Source organism: Camellia sinensis, chromosome 6 (genome assembly GCF_055761805.1).
Source record: "Camellia sinensis isolate YWXY chromosome 6, ASM5576180v1, whole genome shotgun sequence".
Taxonomy (NCBI): domain Eukaryota; kingdom Viridiplantae; phylum Streptophyta; class Magnoliopsida; order Ericales; family Theaceae; genus Camellia; species Camellia sinensis.
Window position 1 is genome coordinate 51,582,362 of NC_138966.1, and position 17,259 is coordinate 51,599,620.

The window sequence follows — 17,259 nt, forward strand, 5'->3', positions numbered from 1 at the left end:
CAAAAACAAGATGAACTCATGGAGTATGACCAAAAGATGGACATGCATGTGAGGAAACGTGGACTACAACCTCAAAACTTCAATATATGTACATGCATGCAACAATTAAGCCACAATTCAACATCTAAACCATGTTTTGGCTCTACACTCCATCAATATGACATGAACCATGCAAGAATCAACTTAAAACATGAACAAGAAGACAATGGAGCTACCTTTAGTCTTGTAGTTCAAGAAGGGAGCTCAAATATGCAATCTACCCTTCAACAATTCTTCAATTTCCAAGCAATTCACAAGGTAGAACTCAATTTCTCTCCCTCTCCCTCTCTTGGTCGGTTAAGCACAAGAAATGAGCTGAAGCAATGTTTTGATTGAAGTGTATACAAGGCTCAACATGTGTGAAGTAGTGGCCACTAAGTGGTCTAATGGTAATTAAGTCCAACTCTTTAATTAGCTTAATTTAATCTAATTTAATCATACCTAATCAGTCTTCAGGTAAATACACCATAAAATCACATTAATTATGAGGATCATAAAACACTAATCGGTTTCTAATTCGGCCGCCGATAAGGCCTTCAATTAGCAGTTTAAACATATAAACATGAACAGATAATCATACAGTCAACAGATAAAATGCAATTCAAACAGAAGTATTCATTCCATTCAGTTTCAATTTCGGTCAGTCAGTTCAGTACTTTTAATCAGTTCAATTATCAGTCATGATCAATTCAGTTTCACGGTAATCAACGTTTATCGGTAACTAATCAGTCATTAATCGGTAAACAGTATGAGGGTTGTTACATGGGGTTACTCCTGATTCCTCCCAGTATTCTGACCCAATTCTGCCTTGGAAGAAAGATTCATCGCCAACAGAAGAAGCTGAAGAGAAGGGCTCTAAGGAAGACCTTGAGAAGGAAGTAGAGACAGTTCTGGATGCGAGTGCCTAGAATGTGGCCACTCCTACTGATGAGATTGAACTTTCTGCCCCTGAGCCTTAAGAAAAAACTTCTTCTAATGCTCTATTTGTTCTTCCTGCCACAGAAATTCCTACCCCTACTAAAGGTACGGATGTTGGAACTATTTCTTCTGTAGCTGTTGAAGTTGGTGTTACCTAGACCCCTGCTATGATAAAGGATAGAGAAACTTGCCTTTTGTTTTTTGTTTTTTTTTTTTTTTTTGACTGTGGCCTAGAAACTCTTGTATGGTCCAGTCCTTTTGATGTAATTGCAAATTTTTTCAAATAGAATGCTTTTGTGATTGATTTTTATCTAAGTGTTAAGTACTTTCCTAAATGTTTTTTTTTTTTTTGGTTGGGGGGGCGGGGGGCTAAAATGGGTGTATAAGGCACCCTGTTTGCCCCCTTAGCTTGGATGGTTTTGACAACAAAGACAACCAAGCAACAAAAAATTGGTAGAGTTCTAAATTTGAAAAAATTAGACTAAGGCAAAAATGGAAGAAATTGTAATGAGATAGAAATTTTGGAAACACTTGACTAAGTAAAATTGTGAAAAAAAATTTTACTTAAGTAAAAGTAGAGGAAAAATTTTGACTTGAGCGAAAATTTCGAAACAACTTTGACTAAGTTAAAAATTTCAACTACCCCCATATATAAGAGGGTCTGCTTTCTTGGACATAAGAAAACTTTTGATAAAATTTCGTTTTAAGTCCAAGGAATCACAATCTAGAACATGATTTGCCTACTTTTCTGGTTCAAAAACAATGTTACATTCCTGAGCAGGGAAGTCACCTTTCTTGGCTAAAAATTCTTTTTAGTCTCAAAGACCTCAATCCAGAGTGGGATTGTTCTACTTTTTTGACTTAGAATCCTTTCTATACTCCTGAATAGGCATGTTGCTTAGAGAATAACCATTCGAAAGATTCTTCAATGATTTGTTTTCGTACAAGAACATTGTTGCGATCTAGGACAGGATTGCATCTTGCGTTGGATTGCCATCTATTCTTATACTCAAGCAATTGTTATAAATTGTACTTAAGCAAAGAACCGTTTGAAAACAAAATTAAAAATCTCATAAAAATTACATATTTACAAGATATTTCTAAAACAAATACTTAATGAAAATAAATCCTAAGGTTTGCAGTGTTCCAAGGATAAGGTACAACCTTGACATCCATATCTTCCAAATAATAAGCCCCATTTCCATCTACTAAAACGACCTTATATAGGCCCTTCCAATTAGGACCTAACTTTCCATCAGTTGGATTCTTCTAACTACCCAGAACTCTTTGCAGGACCAGATTTCCTGGCTAGAATTCCCTAAGGTTAACTTTCTTGTTGTACCTTTTTGAGAGCTGCTTTTGAAAATTCGCCAACCTGACCAAAGCTGTTGCTGTTATTTCTTCGATTAAATCCAGACTGCGAGCCAACGCTTATTCAATCTACATCTCTTCATAAATTTTTGATCACATAGTGGGCAATCTAACTTCTAATGACGGCTTCAGTTCCAAAGGCCAGGGCGTAGGGTGTTTCACCCGTTGCCTTTCCATGCATTGTATGATAAGCCCAGAGAACGTTGGGCAGTTCATCAACCCGCCTTCTTTTCAGCCGTTCTAAATGCTTCTCCATTCCATCCAGCACAGTCTTGTTGGAGACTTCTGCCTGACCATTACTTTGAGAATAATAGGGAGTTGAGAAGAAATTTTGTATTCCCAGTCTTGAGCAATAATTTTTAAAGAGAGCGTAATCTAATTGCGTGTCATTATCAGAAATAAATGCATGTGGGATTCCAAACCTGGTTATGATGTTGCACCAAGCGAAGTTCTTAATATCCTTGTCTTTGATTGTGATTAGCAACTCAATTTCCACCTACTTAGTGAAATAGTCCGTTGCTACCAACATAAATTTCTTACCTCCTCTGCCTTTTGGAAGGGGGCTGACCAAATCCATGCCCCACTAGGCAAAGGGGCAAGGTTTGGTTAGTGGGTGAAAATCTATTACTGGCTGGTGGATTAAAGGAGACAAATGCTGGCACTTGTCACTTTTTTTGACATACACATGGCCATTCTTGTGTATAAATGGCCATCAATAGCCCTGGGTGATTGCATATTCTACTAAAGGCCGCCCCCAATATGCATTCCATAGATTTCATGCAGCTCATATAGGATGTTATCCTCAAGGGTTGGATGGATGCAAAATAGATATGGACCTGTGAAGGAATTTCTTTACAGGATTCCTTTTTCTGAGATCCATAATCTGAGCGCTCTCCTCTTGACTTTATTGGCTTCTTTCCTATCTTCTGGGAGTACTTCCTTCTAGATTTACTTAACGATTGGATCCATCCAGTGCAGGTCATAACTAGTGTACAAGATTGGCTGTATGTCTGGCTCTGCTTTTGACAAGATATTGGAGTGAGGCAAGAACTCAATTGCAACGGTTCTAGTGTCTATCTTTTCCATTGCTGAAGTAAGGGCAGCCAAGGTGTTTGCGTGGGAATTCTGTTCCCTGCCTATTTGGACAATCTTAAGTTTTTATTAGGATTTTACCATGTCTTGGACTTTGTTTAAATAGGCTTGCATCATTTTGTCCCTGGCGACATACTCTCCAGTGAGTTGGTTAACCACTAACTGAGAGTCACAGTGTATTGTGAGGTCATGAATGTTGAGAAATTTTGCAATCCGTAATCATGCGACCAGGGTCTCATATTCTGCTTCATTATTCAAAGCTTTGAACCCCAGATGGATTGCTTGTTCGTAGAGAATGCCCTTAGGGGAGAGCAAGGCCACACTAGCTACTGCTCTTTTCAAGTTTGATGCACCATCCACAAACAGTTTCTAGTTGTCCATGTCGCCGACATATAGCTTTCATGTTGTATCATTGCCCTGTCCTGACTGAGCTTGTTACCCAGTTTCTGTGGTATTGGACTGTTGTGATAATGCCAATTCCAGCTTCTATATATCCTAGATCGCACCCTGTTGCCCTCTAGTTTGGCGGCTAATGACATAAGCTGTAGAACTCTGTTGAGGTTGTTCGGTTGAGAATTCTACGACAATGTCAGCCAGAACCTGGGCTTTGATGGCTATTTTGGGCTGAAAAGTGATGTCAAATTCCCCTAACTCTACAACCCACTTAGCGATGTGCCCAGAAAAATTAGCTTTGTGAAAAAGGCTTCGCAAAGGATGCTGGGTTAACACTGCGATGGGGTGACATTGGAAGTAGTGTACAAGTTTCCTAGTTGCAGTCATTAAGGCCAGGGCTAATTTTTCCAAGGGCAAATCCCTGGTTTCTGCACTATTTAGAGTTTTGCTAATGTAGTAGACCAATAGCTAGGTGTTTTCCACATTTCTGACTAAGACTAGTCTCACTGTATGCCCTAACACTGCTAAATATATGTACAGCCTTTCACCTCATTGAGAAGTTGAGAGCAAATGAGGTGAAAGAATGTACTATTTTAATTCTTCTAGCGCTTGATTGCACTGTTTATTCCAGTCCATTCATCCTCTCTTCTTGAGGAACTGAAAAAAGGGTTTGCATTTGTCTGAGGAGTGGCTTGTGAAGCGGTTAAGTGTTGTTATCATCCTTATCAACTTCTGCAATTCTTTGAGTTTGTGAGGTGGCTGCAAGTTGAGGATGGCTATCGCTTGCTGAGGATCTGCTTCAATCCCCCTTCTCGTGACCAAACAGCCCATAAATTTTTCTTTCTGAATCATCGAGAGATATCTGGATTTTATGGAGTTCTTCTATCATGCACTTCTCTAGATCCTTTCCAATATCCCCCAGAACTTTTAAGTTCGGAATTTTGATTGAGCAGACCCATTTTTGAGCCAGCTTAACTTCTTTGTACCCCAACGCTAGCATTAAACATTGTTGTGCAGATACTTGGTCCCCTCGAATGGTTTTAATGCCTCACTCTTTATTAGGAAATTTCAGGGCTTGGTGAAGTGTGAAAGGAACTGCTTTATGCTGGTGCAGCCATGGTTTGCCCATAATAGCATTGTATGGTGAGGGCACATCCACGACAGAAAGCATACTTCAAGGCATACGGATCCTACTCTGATTGGTAGCGTCACCTCCCCGACGGGCTAGATCAGGTTTGAGTTGAAGCCCAAGAGTAGCTAGTTAACCTTCTTGAGATCCTAATCCTTGAGGCTCAAGCTCTTGTATAGTTTATAGTACATAATTTCAGCTGCACTGCCTTCATCAACTAGTATTCTCTCTACCCCGAATCCATCCATGTCCAATTTAATAATCAAAGCATTCGAGTAGGGCCAGACTAACCCTTGCATGTCTTCTTCAGAAAAGGAAATTACTGGGCCTTTGGAGCTAACCTCGATCATTGGCCTTTTGCTTCTCAATGAATACACTACTTTGTAAACCCCCATAAGAAACGCTACTTATTGCATCTCTCCCATGGCCTGTGCTATTCTTTCTGGGTGTGCAACTCCATAGATGACATGGACCATCCCACTTGGGTGCTCTACTGTTGTATCATTCCCTTTTTGCTGATTGTTTTTTCTATTCCGTTGCTGTTCTACTAGGAACTCATTCAGATGCCCAGGAGCTGCCATCTCATCGAGATATTGCTTAAATGAAAAGTAGTCCTCCGTCCTATACCCTACATCATTATGGTAGACGTACTTGGCCCTTTGGTTTCGTACCTTTGGATCTCCTTTTATTTTGGCTGGCCACTTGAACTAGGGCTTATTTTTAATTTCTAGAAATATTCGCCAAAGCAGAAGTCTAAACACAATTTGATATATGTAATATGTGTCATTCTTTTTAATGGTCTAGCTTTTAGCCTTCTTTTCCTCCTTGCATAGAGTACTAGTCTTCTGTGTACTGGTCTACGTCCTAACATATCTTGTAGACTTCTGGTCTTCCTCAAGCTTACTTATCGATCGATCCTGAACTGTAGGTGCACGACAGTTTTGGGCAGGGTCTTGGTTAATGACTTCCATAGCTTGTTTTTCGATTGGAGTCCTTGCTTGAAGTTGAGATTGCCATCTTGTTTGAACAGTACTCTTCTATCTCATGGAAAGTTTTCTAGTAAAGTTGGGCGTACTACTTAATAATGTAATCCTCTGTCTTCTTTAGTGCCATAAGTGTGTCCAGTCCCTTTGCCCTTTTACTATTTGCTATGACCCGCTCAATAAACTTATTTGCTAGTCATTTCGAACTGTCAAAGGATACCACCTGGAGTTTATCATACCAAGCGTAGGTTGTTTTGCCCAGACTAGAAGCGAAGATTTGGCACATAAGTGGCTCGTTTTCGTTCTAGAGGGCCATGGCATGGCGGTAGTGGCGCATGTGGTCTAAGGGGTCTGATCTTTCATCATAGAGTTCGAACTTTGTAATATTGAACTTTTTTGGTGGTTCTGCCATGGAAATGTTTTTTGTGAATGGTAACACTAGTAGGATTGGTCTCTTATCTGTTGCTCTAAAAACAATCCCTTCTGTTTGTTTCTGAATAGGACTTCGAATTTTTGGGTCTGGTTGGGTAACTTCTTCGGTTTGCTGTGTATTTTTGTTTCATAGAGCCCTGTGGCTGGTAATCTTACCACAAATGACCCTGCGACTTGGCCTGCCCTGTAGGTTTTTTTGTTCTAATATTTCCATGATGGATCTAGAGTGCTGTCTAGTCTAGTCTTGGGTTGCCTTCTCCTGTCTCCGGGTGTTTATAAATGCCCTCATGTCCTCTATAGGGAAGTCAAAACTCTGGGCTGGACCTGACCTCCTTGGACCTTTTCCTCCTATTACTTCCCTTTTGTGTAGAAAGGATCTTACGTCGTCTGAACAGGCATAGTCCTTTGTTTGATACTTCTTTAATTTGGAAGAGGTCTGGCCGTGCCCCTCAAATCGGGGCAGACTACTTGCCAGGTGACTGCTTTCGCCAGCCCTACGGGTCAATGCAGGTCTTGGGTTTGCCTCAGTCCATGTTCTCCCCTTAAATTGTTGTTAATGCCTCTTTCTTGGGGGGCGCGAACATTTCTCATTTTGCCCTTGGGGCACCAGTGGTTGGTTCTGATCTTACTTCAAGGCCTTGACTTGGTCGACAAGCTCCTTAAGTTGCCGGTTCATAGCACATATGGTTTGATCACGGCTAGCTAACTATTGTGCCCAATTGTTGCATTTTGAGTTTTCAATGGCAAACAGGTTTCTCTCTTCCCGTTCGTGTCATTTCTACGACGTTCTGACATTCAAAAGCGCCTTCGTTGGCATAGGAAGAGGTTCCCATCATGTTTATCCTTTGTAAATGGGTTGGTGTTTTCCACTGCCATGGATAATCTGGAATTTCAGTAAGTGGAGCTAGGCTTTTGGTTGCAGAATTCCCACAGACGGTGCCAAATTGTGGTGGGTACAAATTGAACCACTTAGGCTACGACAGTTACGCTACGGAGATAGCTTGATTCTTGACCTGAAAAACACTTAAATACACGTAAAAGGGGCAGCTGGAGTAGCCTAGGGACCCTCCGACGCCTAATTCAATGACATAAGTAGATAAAGGTACAGGATTGTCTTAGTAGGGTTCGGGTTGAAGTGTTTTCATACCTTCATTGTGCTGATTGTGTTCCCTTTTATAGCTTGCTCCTACTAACTGTTGTGGGCTGTTAGGCATCCCTCCACTCCTCACGTCAACTCCCTTTCCTTAGGGATTGTGTTCCACTAGGTGCAGATTTCTATGAGTTGATTAAGCCTAAAATAAAGGAATGTGAGTTGACTAGGTCAGCGCCCTTCTTGGGCGTGCTTTCTGTCGCCTTTCTCCTATCTAAAAACTTTTTTGGCCCAGTCTGATCTTGGGCTGCCAAGCCAGACTCAAACTATCTTCGGTTGACCTTCCATTTTGCTAGCAATACTGCCTTTTTACCATCAGCCCAAGAATTCCAGTCATGCCTTATGTTAATTCGGTTTTTTGCCACCCATAGTATATTTTTCATAAATTTTTTAATCTTAATCAACGGCCCCAAGGAATGTAATTGGAATTTTCAAAAATGAGCACCATATCCATCTATCTTCGTGGGAGCCAGCAAATAATGGATTCTTGTCTTGGATAGGTAGTAGTCATAACTTTTTACTCTTGTAGAAACATAAGTAGTGTGGGTCACCAAACCACACATGGACCCGAAACATCGAATAATTTTCACACCGGGGCTAGACTTAGGAGAGTGTTGGCACAACACGCATGCTGTAAGGTTGATTGGGGACTTGTTCTGAATTTATTTTTATAATTTGAACGTTTTATATTGTAAGATTTATTAAATATATTATATATATAAAAATCAAGTTAATCGGATATGTGTAACTTCATAATCAAGTCTTAACTATTTTAAAATAAATTATCAAAATTATTCTAACTGTTAAATTATTGAAAAAAAATGTTGTTTTATTTTGAATTTATAGATATTTAATTAATTTGAATTATATTGTACTCGATAAATCCTAAAATATTAACGATTTGAATTAATATTATGAGTTCGGGACAAGGTCCATGGATCCCACCGCACCGTGTTGTCCTTATAGGAACAACACGCTCCATGTTCCACACATGGACTCATGGGAATGGGTTTAGGTGTGGCCATTGGCGGATGGCTCATCTAATTCGCTCAGCCCAATTCGATATTTCTAGAGATTGAAAAAAATATTTACTTCATAGAGCTGGGTTGGATAAAATTTTTGAACTCATTTAATTTTCAAAATGGCCTTGAGATGAAGAGTTTTAGGCCAACTTGTCCCGACCCTCCCATTTAGAAAATATTAATTTTAAATTTTACATTATTTAGTTATAAAATAAATTAGAAAAATAATAAAGGATAAAAATACACACACATATATATATATATATGTATGTATATTTCTTTCTATAGTTTAAACTAAAGCACTTACTTAAAAATTTATATTTATTTTATAATTGAGTTTTATTAATATTTTAAATTCAAATCATTATTAAAAAAATTAAATAATTTAATTGTCCTTTTAGACGAAAAATCACCTAATAGTTCATTTATTTATTTATTTTGATTAAAAAAATTAATAGTTCATATCTTTTGGGTTAAGTGGGTTGGCTTGAAATTCAGACATTTTTTTAGGCCGGACTTGGGATGGTTAGGTTAGGCCCATTATCAGGCCGAGCTGGATTTCGAATAACACACATACTCTTACTATATAATGTTGGCGTAGCCGAACTTGGCCCAACCTGATATTTGTCCATCTCTAAATGAGTTCGTCTATTTATTGAATTTTTTAAAGATTTATTTACAAATATTTTATTTTTTTAGTACATCTGGATTAGATGTATTTAAAAATTAAAAAAATAAACTAAAATATTTAAAAAAGGGAATTTTTTTTAAGATCACTGATATTAAGATTTTATAAGATAAATGGCATACAATATTTTCATAATAGTTGGGGTGTCTCAACATTTTTATAGAGAAAATTTGACCCAGAGCAATTTTACCTCGACATAGAGAAATTTTGAAAATTTTCCGATATGATTACAGAGCAATTTTATCAAGGGACCTTAGTTAATGCATAAACAATATATATATATATATATAGTACACCCACTGGTGTTATATATATATATATATTGAATAATGCCTTTTTGAATATATGCTTGACATCCAATAGGGTATGTATTTGCTCATAAAATTAGAGATGTTCTTAGTACACCCACTGGTGTTATATATATATATATATATATATATTGGATCTCTCCTATTACCCAAAGTTGAAGAGAGATGTTTAACCAATTTTTCCTTAAAAAAAAAATCACTAAAAATAACAAACTGATAAATTGAAAACTTAAAATTTGATTTTGAAAATTGAATCCAAAGAAAGATGTTTGGTTTTGTTTTTGTTTTTGTTTTTTGTTTTTGTTTTTGTTTCTGTGTTTTTAAAATTTAAAATAAAATAATAAAATGTCAAAACAAGGATTATATTCATATTATTATTTAAAAAAATTGTGTAAAAGTAACTTTCAAAATTTTGAAATTAATTTTTTAATGTTTCCTAAAAATTTAATTATTATTTTTTAAAAAAAATAGTTTGCCAAACAAATTTAGTTTCCCATTTTCCTGGCTCTGTCTCAAACTCTCCATTTACAGGATGTGTTTGTTGGCTTTTTGGCTTTTCGAAGGGTATTTTGTGAATGTGAGCGTGCCAGCAAGGATCAATCAGTCATTACAGAAATTATAATTGCCAACCAATTATCAGACGATTGTGTTTTAGTTCTTTTCAGCCTCAATGAAGAGGACTTTTACTGGTGGCTTGACTTAGGAGAAATTAAGAGAAATAACAGTAATATGAAGAACAATTGAAGTATTTCATAAAAATGAACACTTACAATGGTCCGAACTCAGCCTCGGAGAGGTTTACAACAGCAATCTACTTGAATCTACTTGAAGCTACTCCTATGAATCGAAGTGCAGTACGAGTATTTAAAGTGCAGGTATTTAAAGAACAGGTATTTAAAGACTGGAAATGTAAATGACTGGAAAGAAAATATATGAAGTAAATGACTGGTTTGTATGATCTGAGTCCTCCCCTCTTTCTGGGGGCTACCCTGCTATTTATACTCGTCAGTGATGACCTTCGAACTGCACTTCGAACTGTCGAACTGCTCCTCCATGATCGCTGGTCATGCTTCCTTACAAGTAGCTCCATTACGCCATTACTGGCAGTTGAGCTTCCCTCTTGTACTTAGATTTGAATATGAGTAACCGTTTGAAGACACGTCATCTTGCATCCCGTTATTTGATCTAGTGTTACTCGGATCATGTGAGGACCAATGTTTATTGTCACGTGTACGATCAGGATTAAAGGCTTGAATAACCTTCCTTTATTACCCTTACTATGCCACGTGTCGAACTGTAACTGGCTTTTACAAAATATGTAGCCAACATTACCCCCCGCACTAATATACCCAATACTTGGTGATATTAGTGGATTGCAGTTTTCCCGCGCTTCCAGAACGTGTATGGAGTCCATATTCTGGAAACACAACCGTCATCCATTTGGAGATCATCTACATTAACTCGTCGAACATCCCAATACCTTAGTATTCGAACAGGCTATGGCTGCATCAACTTCCCTTTCTATTGATCAAGCATATGAAGAGCCTTTGAGTGATGTTGTTCCCCCTCGAAAGAACCTCCACGCATTCATTAGCCACCTTTACCCGCCCTTCTATATTCAGGTAATGGAGGCTTTTGTAGATTATAAACCTCTGGATTATGAACACATTGCCTTTAATCCCTTGGTTTACAAACTTACAGATACAAAGAGTTCTTCCCCTAAGCTCCCTTTGTATTCTGACCGAACTACCCTCGAGCCTTTGCTTCGACAAGTTGAAAATATGGATCTAGGAAACTCTTCTTCACAGACCTCTGCATGGGATGAAACTGTGACCTCTTCATCCTCTGGAGCTTCTGGCTGGACAAGCTGGTCCACTCCTGAGACTTATGATCTAAGGGAGCGAATCAATCACCATTTTGTTGAGTTTACTGACCCCTTGGAGTTTCCCTCCTACGCTCGAAGCTCAGTGGTCTACCCTTACGTGCCCATTGACCTTCGACGTAGCTTGGAGGAGAATCTGCTTGTGGCTTGGTATACTTCTTCCATGCCTACGAAGATAATGCATCCTGCCCAACGTTCAGAAGAAGCACAAGGGTACACCCCTTCATTTTTAGCCAAAAAGGCGAAGATTTGTTCTTCTGATTGGCTTGACTACATTAATGCTTTTGCTCCTTCTGTTCCCGTGCCATCTCCCATAATAGAAGCATCCACACCTTCTTCTACATCTGCATCCTCTGAGATAGAAACACCTGCTCCTTCCCCTTCGTCTTCTGAAGCAGAATCATCTTCTCCTTCTCATCCTCCCATCCTTTCCTGGACAGAAAAACTAAGACTTGCCCTTCCGATGGACAAAGTCTTTCCACCTTACCAACCTCCGTCACCCCCTTCTCCAGCCGAGCGAAAGCAAGCTCAATTTTTGCTTGCGGCTTTCTCCCACCTGCCCTTCAATGTTCTTGAGGATGATATTCCTCTTAAGAATTTTCAATGGGCTTGTGATATCCTCACTAGGGGTCATGTCCTCAACCCTCTTGCTCAAGCAGAGCTCCATTTGTTTTTGGACCAACTCCCAGTGCTCCTCTACTGGCATCAGAATTCTAAGATCACCATCCAAAATCTGGATGAACTTTTATCTCTCCGAATTCATGCCCAATATGAAGCAGAGAATTTCCTCGAAGAGTTCGATGACTTCAGGAATAAAGATTCTGCGTACTGGGATGGTTTGGTTATAGATGACTTGGAACAAAAATCGAGGGAAGAGGCCTTCGAAGCAAAGGCTGAAGAACTCTATTATGAAGTGAGGGCTCATCAGCTTATGCAATCAACTTTAGAAGAAATAGAAGAAATAATAAAGAAAGAACAGAAATTTATTGACCATTACTGGACAAAATTTCATGACCTTGTTATTTATTCTATTCCTTATTTTTATGAGCTTGAATTTGTACCGAGATAGAGTTACTTAATGTAATTATCTTGGCTTTAATATAAACAAAGTCTTTCTGTACTTAACACTGTTTGACTCTGTTTCCTTTTATCTCTAAAAGCTAACTCATAACTTTGAATTGAACAATTTCATCCTTCGAATCAACTGTTTAACGAAGTACTAAAAGAACCAATCATGTCTTCTTCCAATTCATGGAGTAAAATTGACAATTCTGGCAGATACTATTTTAGTACTTCGATTTTAGTGACTTTATATTAACTGTAACCAATATATGGTCATAGTTGATATAGCCAATCAATTTGAAACTGATCTCTTTTGGCTTCGAAGGGCAAACTATGGCAATTCCTTCTTGCTCATGTAAAAACCAATAATTGGTTTTGGATGTTCCGAACAGTGCCCTTTTTTTTTCCTTAAAGAGTCCTAAGGCTTGCTTCGAATGTTGTCACTTCGAACAGGTCTTTAGATTTTTTGAAGTAGACCAATACTTTGAATATTCAAACATTTTTAAGCATGCAGTATGCTTCGAAGTCGGCTCCTGCATTTCGAAGCCGTTGTTGTTTGAAATTTTAGCGCCAAAATGTGGCTTCGAAGCTGGCATCAATGTGTTTTTCCCTCCAGAAATTATCGATGTTGAAAGAGATTCCTTGTTTTCGCACGTTTTAGTACTTAATGACTTACGAGATGTATCCCCGCACACAAAAGTTATTTAAAACCTTTTCACTCTGTGCCCCGGAATTGCTTACACATTCAAACCCCCTTTAGACTTCCATTTCTCTCTACTCCCTTCTATATTTTCCGAAAACTCACTATCAATGGCTCAATGGCTTCTTCCCCATCAAAAGTTCCGACCATAGAGCGCGTAAGCTCATCTGTGGCTTTGAAGCGGCTTATTGATGCTGAATGTGAGAAATACAAGGGTGATGAGAAAAGTGCTATCGATGGGCGTATCTTTATCCCTCGTCGCCATGTGCAGCGAGAGTACGTGCTAGGACCCATTTTCAAGGAGATCCCTTCCGAGCTTCCCGCCCTATATCCTCGCTTGGAGAATCAATGCCTTCTGTATGAGGGTGGTCTCGACTGGCAAGGCTGGAAAGTCAATCGTCCTCACCGATGCTGGCCCACGATGAGACCAGAGTGGCAAGAATGGTACGACCGAGTTGTCCCTGCTAGGACATTGGACCTTCAAGAACTCTGCCTTCTTGATGCTCTTCGACTATCTAGGGTAACTATCTCAGAAGACCCTTTTCTAATCCCCGCTGCTTTATGTTTTTGGAACCCTATTTTCAATTTCTTTCAGTTTAGGTGTGGGATGATGGCTCCCACTGTTCTTGATATTTGCCACCTATTAGGAGTATCCCCCATTGGTACCCCCATCACACCAGATTTTCCTGACTTAGTAGTCCCTTTCTCCCTCCCCTCTCTTAATTTATCTTACAGTGATTTTGTTAGAGTCGAGAACAAAAGAATGGGTCCAGTAACTGATAGGGAATTCTTTTCCTTTTTATTATATTGGCTTTGCAAATTTCTTTTCTGCACCTCCTCCCAAAGAATCATGCTCGAATTTGCTCCTCTTGCCAAAGCCTTGGTTTTGCAGAAAAGAATAGCCTTAGCCCCATACATTCTGGGTCATGTATATAGAGTTTGTTCCCTCTTTTGTGAGAAACCCCTAGATGCCAATCAAGGGGGACCATTTTGGATTCTTCAGCTTTGGCTTTTTGCCTATTTTACTAAACTACAATCCAAATGCCTTAAATTTTCTGGGCTACACTCCCTCACTCATGGCATAAAACTGGCCAATGCTTCACTTTATCCAGCTACTTTTGCCTTTTATTTCTCCTTCTTTCATCAACTACCAGCTGCTCTTCCTGATCATCGTTTCCGTCCCTTCGAAGCTAGCATAGGTCCAACCTGGTTAAATCACTTCCTCAGTGATAGGCTCTGTGCTTTGCCTATTCATAAAGATATGTGGGCTTCCCTACTGATCCCTAGGGAACTGTTTATTGGGACCACCAACCCCAGAGCCTATAAATGCATAGCTGAGCCTTATTGTCCTGCTCAATTTGCTAGACAATTTGGCCTCACACAAGGAGTTCCAATACCTCTTTGCAGCAACACCAATCTGAGTCTTACTAAGAGGGATTTGAAGGTTCGAAAATCGAGATTAGAAGAGGCAACCTTCAAGTTTATGGATGATTTGGCCAGTTTTGAGTTCACCCCTTTCTCCCCTCATGGTACTGAATTGAAGAGATATCAAAATTGGTGGGTGAGCAACATGGAAGTTTATTTGGCCATCTCCTCTCAAAACCTATTGGAGGTGCTGGATGTGCCCAAGCCCAAAGAAGCTGAGACTGTCATTTCTTCCACTATTCCAATTACAGTAACTGCTACAACTCAGTTTACTTCTGCTGCTTCAATTCCTCCCAGAGTCACTCGAAGTATGTACCCCTTTTTCCTTTTCTCTAACCTCTCCACATAATGCTTGCTATCTTATCTCTAATCCTTCTTTTATGAAGGTGGTCAACAACAAAAGAAGAAGAGACTCCTTGAGCTAGAAAGGGAAAAAATCGAACTTCCAGAGATAGAGGAAGAAGAAAACGATCAAGAACAGGAGTCTCCCTTGAAAAGAAACAAAAGAGAACCTCAATTGGCTCAAGAGGGGATAGCCGCTAGGAAAGAAGAGGAGAAGCTCACTTTTGAAGAGTCTGGACCCCAACCTAAAAAGGTCGAGAAGACAATGGAGGAGCGAATGATACCAACTCAAAGGAAAAGGAGAAGAAAAATTACCGTTTCTCCTTCCGATTTTACCGAAGATTCTGATTCCGAGACAATTGCTCAAGTAATAGAAAAGAGGAGGAAGGTTACTGTTTTAGCTACCAGCTCGTTTGAAGATCCCATCCATGAGGTTGTAGAACAAGAATATCCCAAAGCCATAGTTGTTCTTGAAAGAGCTGAAAGAGCTGAGGAGAGGCAGCAGCAACAATTCCTTGGAACAAGTAAGTTTCTTCATGCCTTTATTCTTTTCTTGCCGACTCTTCAAGACTAAGACTTGACATTACCTCACATTTTCTTCTTTTTACAGCAACGACCACTGCATTAATCTTCCCAACGGAACCTTCCCCAATTTCAGTCGAAGTTGATCAGATGCAACGCGTGAAAACCATTCAAATCACGCTCCCACTTCCTAAGCCTATATTCGATACATTTTTACCGAGGCCAAGTATCCCTGCATCTCTTTTCCTTGGCTTAGAGCCATACCTCCCTTTCTTGACTCTTGATCTGCCTCAGTTTGTTTCTTCGATCCTCACTCTTCCTCCTACTGCTACTTCATCTCGCATGGCAGTTGATTCTCCTTCAGGGGATGCCGATAATTCTCCAACTCATGACTCATCACCAATGCCTACTTCCAGCCCTTCCTCACTTGATTTGCTGGTGGCCAAGACCATAGAGGCTGCCAAAGATGCTCCATCTGTTTCTCCCATCCCTATGCAGCCCTTTGTGTCTTCCACCACAACACTCTCTATGCCCTTCATGTCAAGGGATGAGGTAGACATTTTTGAAGGAAGACTAGCTAGTCTTTTTGACATACCTTCTACCTCTCCTACTTCTACTACTGAAACTGAGCCATTAGCCTTGGCTAACTCCCTTTTGGAAATCTTCGAGAGTTCTCCTTTCTCCAGCAACAAGCCTTTTGTACCTTTAGTAGATTTGGACACATGCTTGCAACTGTTGACTTCCTTTTCAAGGATCCCCTTCGAGGCTCTACAAAGGCCTATCATCAGGAATGGGTTCCTTCAATGCTGTAACATTGCTGAGCAGTCTGCCATGAGTGTTTCAAGTCATTTATCTCAGGCTGCAGCTACTATTGATTTTTATCTCAACATTTGCCATGCTGCTAAAGCTGCGGATGATAAGCTGGCTAAGGACCAGAGTTTTGTTTCTCAGGTGCATACTGAAGTATCAACTCTGAAAGAACAACACTCTTCTGCCTCCCACTTTCGAGTCCAACTTCTGGAGAAGAAAGCTCAGCTCGAAGAGGAGTTAGCTGCAGTAAACCAAGCCTTGGTTCGAACTGATAAGAAACTGCACATCACCAATCAAGGACTGGCTGATCGAAAAGAAAACATGGCTGCAGCTATTCAATTATTTCCTTCCCTTAGTAATAGGAAAGCTATTGTACAAAAACAATTAAAGCATTGTAATGATTTTTGGGCCAATTTGTGGCATAATGTACTTGATTCTTTATGAAAGCACACTATTTTGAATATAATTTGAACAAGCTTGTGTTTTTGCATATGGTGTTCACTCTATCCCTTGTGTCTCCCAAACGGTTGGAAAATAAGGTTTTAGATATCTGCCATTAATCTTTTTGGGATGTACATAACCATTCAAATTTCTTAAATGGTATGCTCCAAAAGGCAGAACCCTATGAATTTGATATGGTCCTTCCCAATTAGGTGACCATTTGCCAAACTTATGGCTTTTAATCCCAATTGGGAGTATTGTCTTCCATACCAAATCACCTTCATCAAAGCCAATGTGTTTGACTTTCTTATTATAATTCTTGGCTGCTTTCTTCTTTTGGAAAAGAATGCTATTTAACGCCAAAATTCTGGCTTCATCTATGCCTTCTAATTCTAAGCACATACTTTGATGGTATTGTTCAGGATTCAATTGATCTTGACATCTTACTCTCAAAGATTTAACATTAATCTCTACTGGTAAGACTGCATCATGTCCATACACCAAGGCATAGGGAGTGACCCCTGTGCTTGACCTTGGTGAGGTTCTATAT

The 17,259-nt window shown here is 39.4% G+C and overlaps 2 protein-coding genes across 2 annotated transcripts in view; both read left to right on the forward strand.

Moving 5' to 3' along the window:
• LOC114264097 (protein DETOXIFICATION 33) overlaps positions 1-17,259 on the forward strand; it is a 55,306-nt gene that overhangs the window by 24,536 nt on the left and 13,511 nt on the right. The window lies entirely within an intron of this gene.
• On the forward strand, positions 13,288-16,876 carry LOC145792522 (uncharacterized). Its single transcript, XM_082873196.1, has 4 exons — positions 13,288-13,526; positions 14,535-14,902; positions 14,981-15,460; positions 15,547-16,876. Exons 1-4 carry the CDS (start codon positions 13,288-13,290, stop codon positions 16,710-16,712), a joined length of 2,253 nt encoding a protein of 750 aa, XP_082729322.1. The 3' UTR covers positions 16,713-16,876.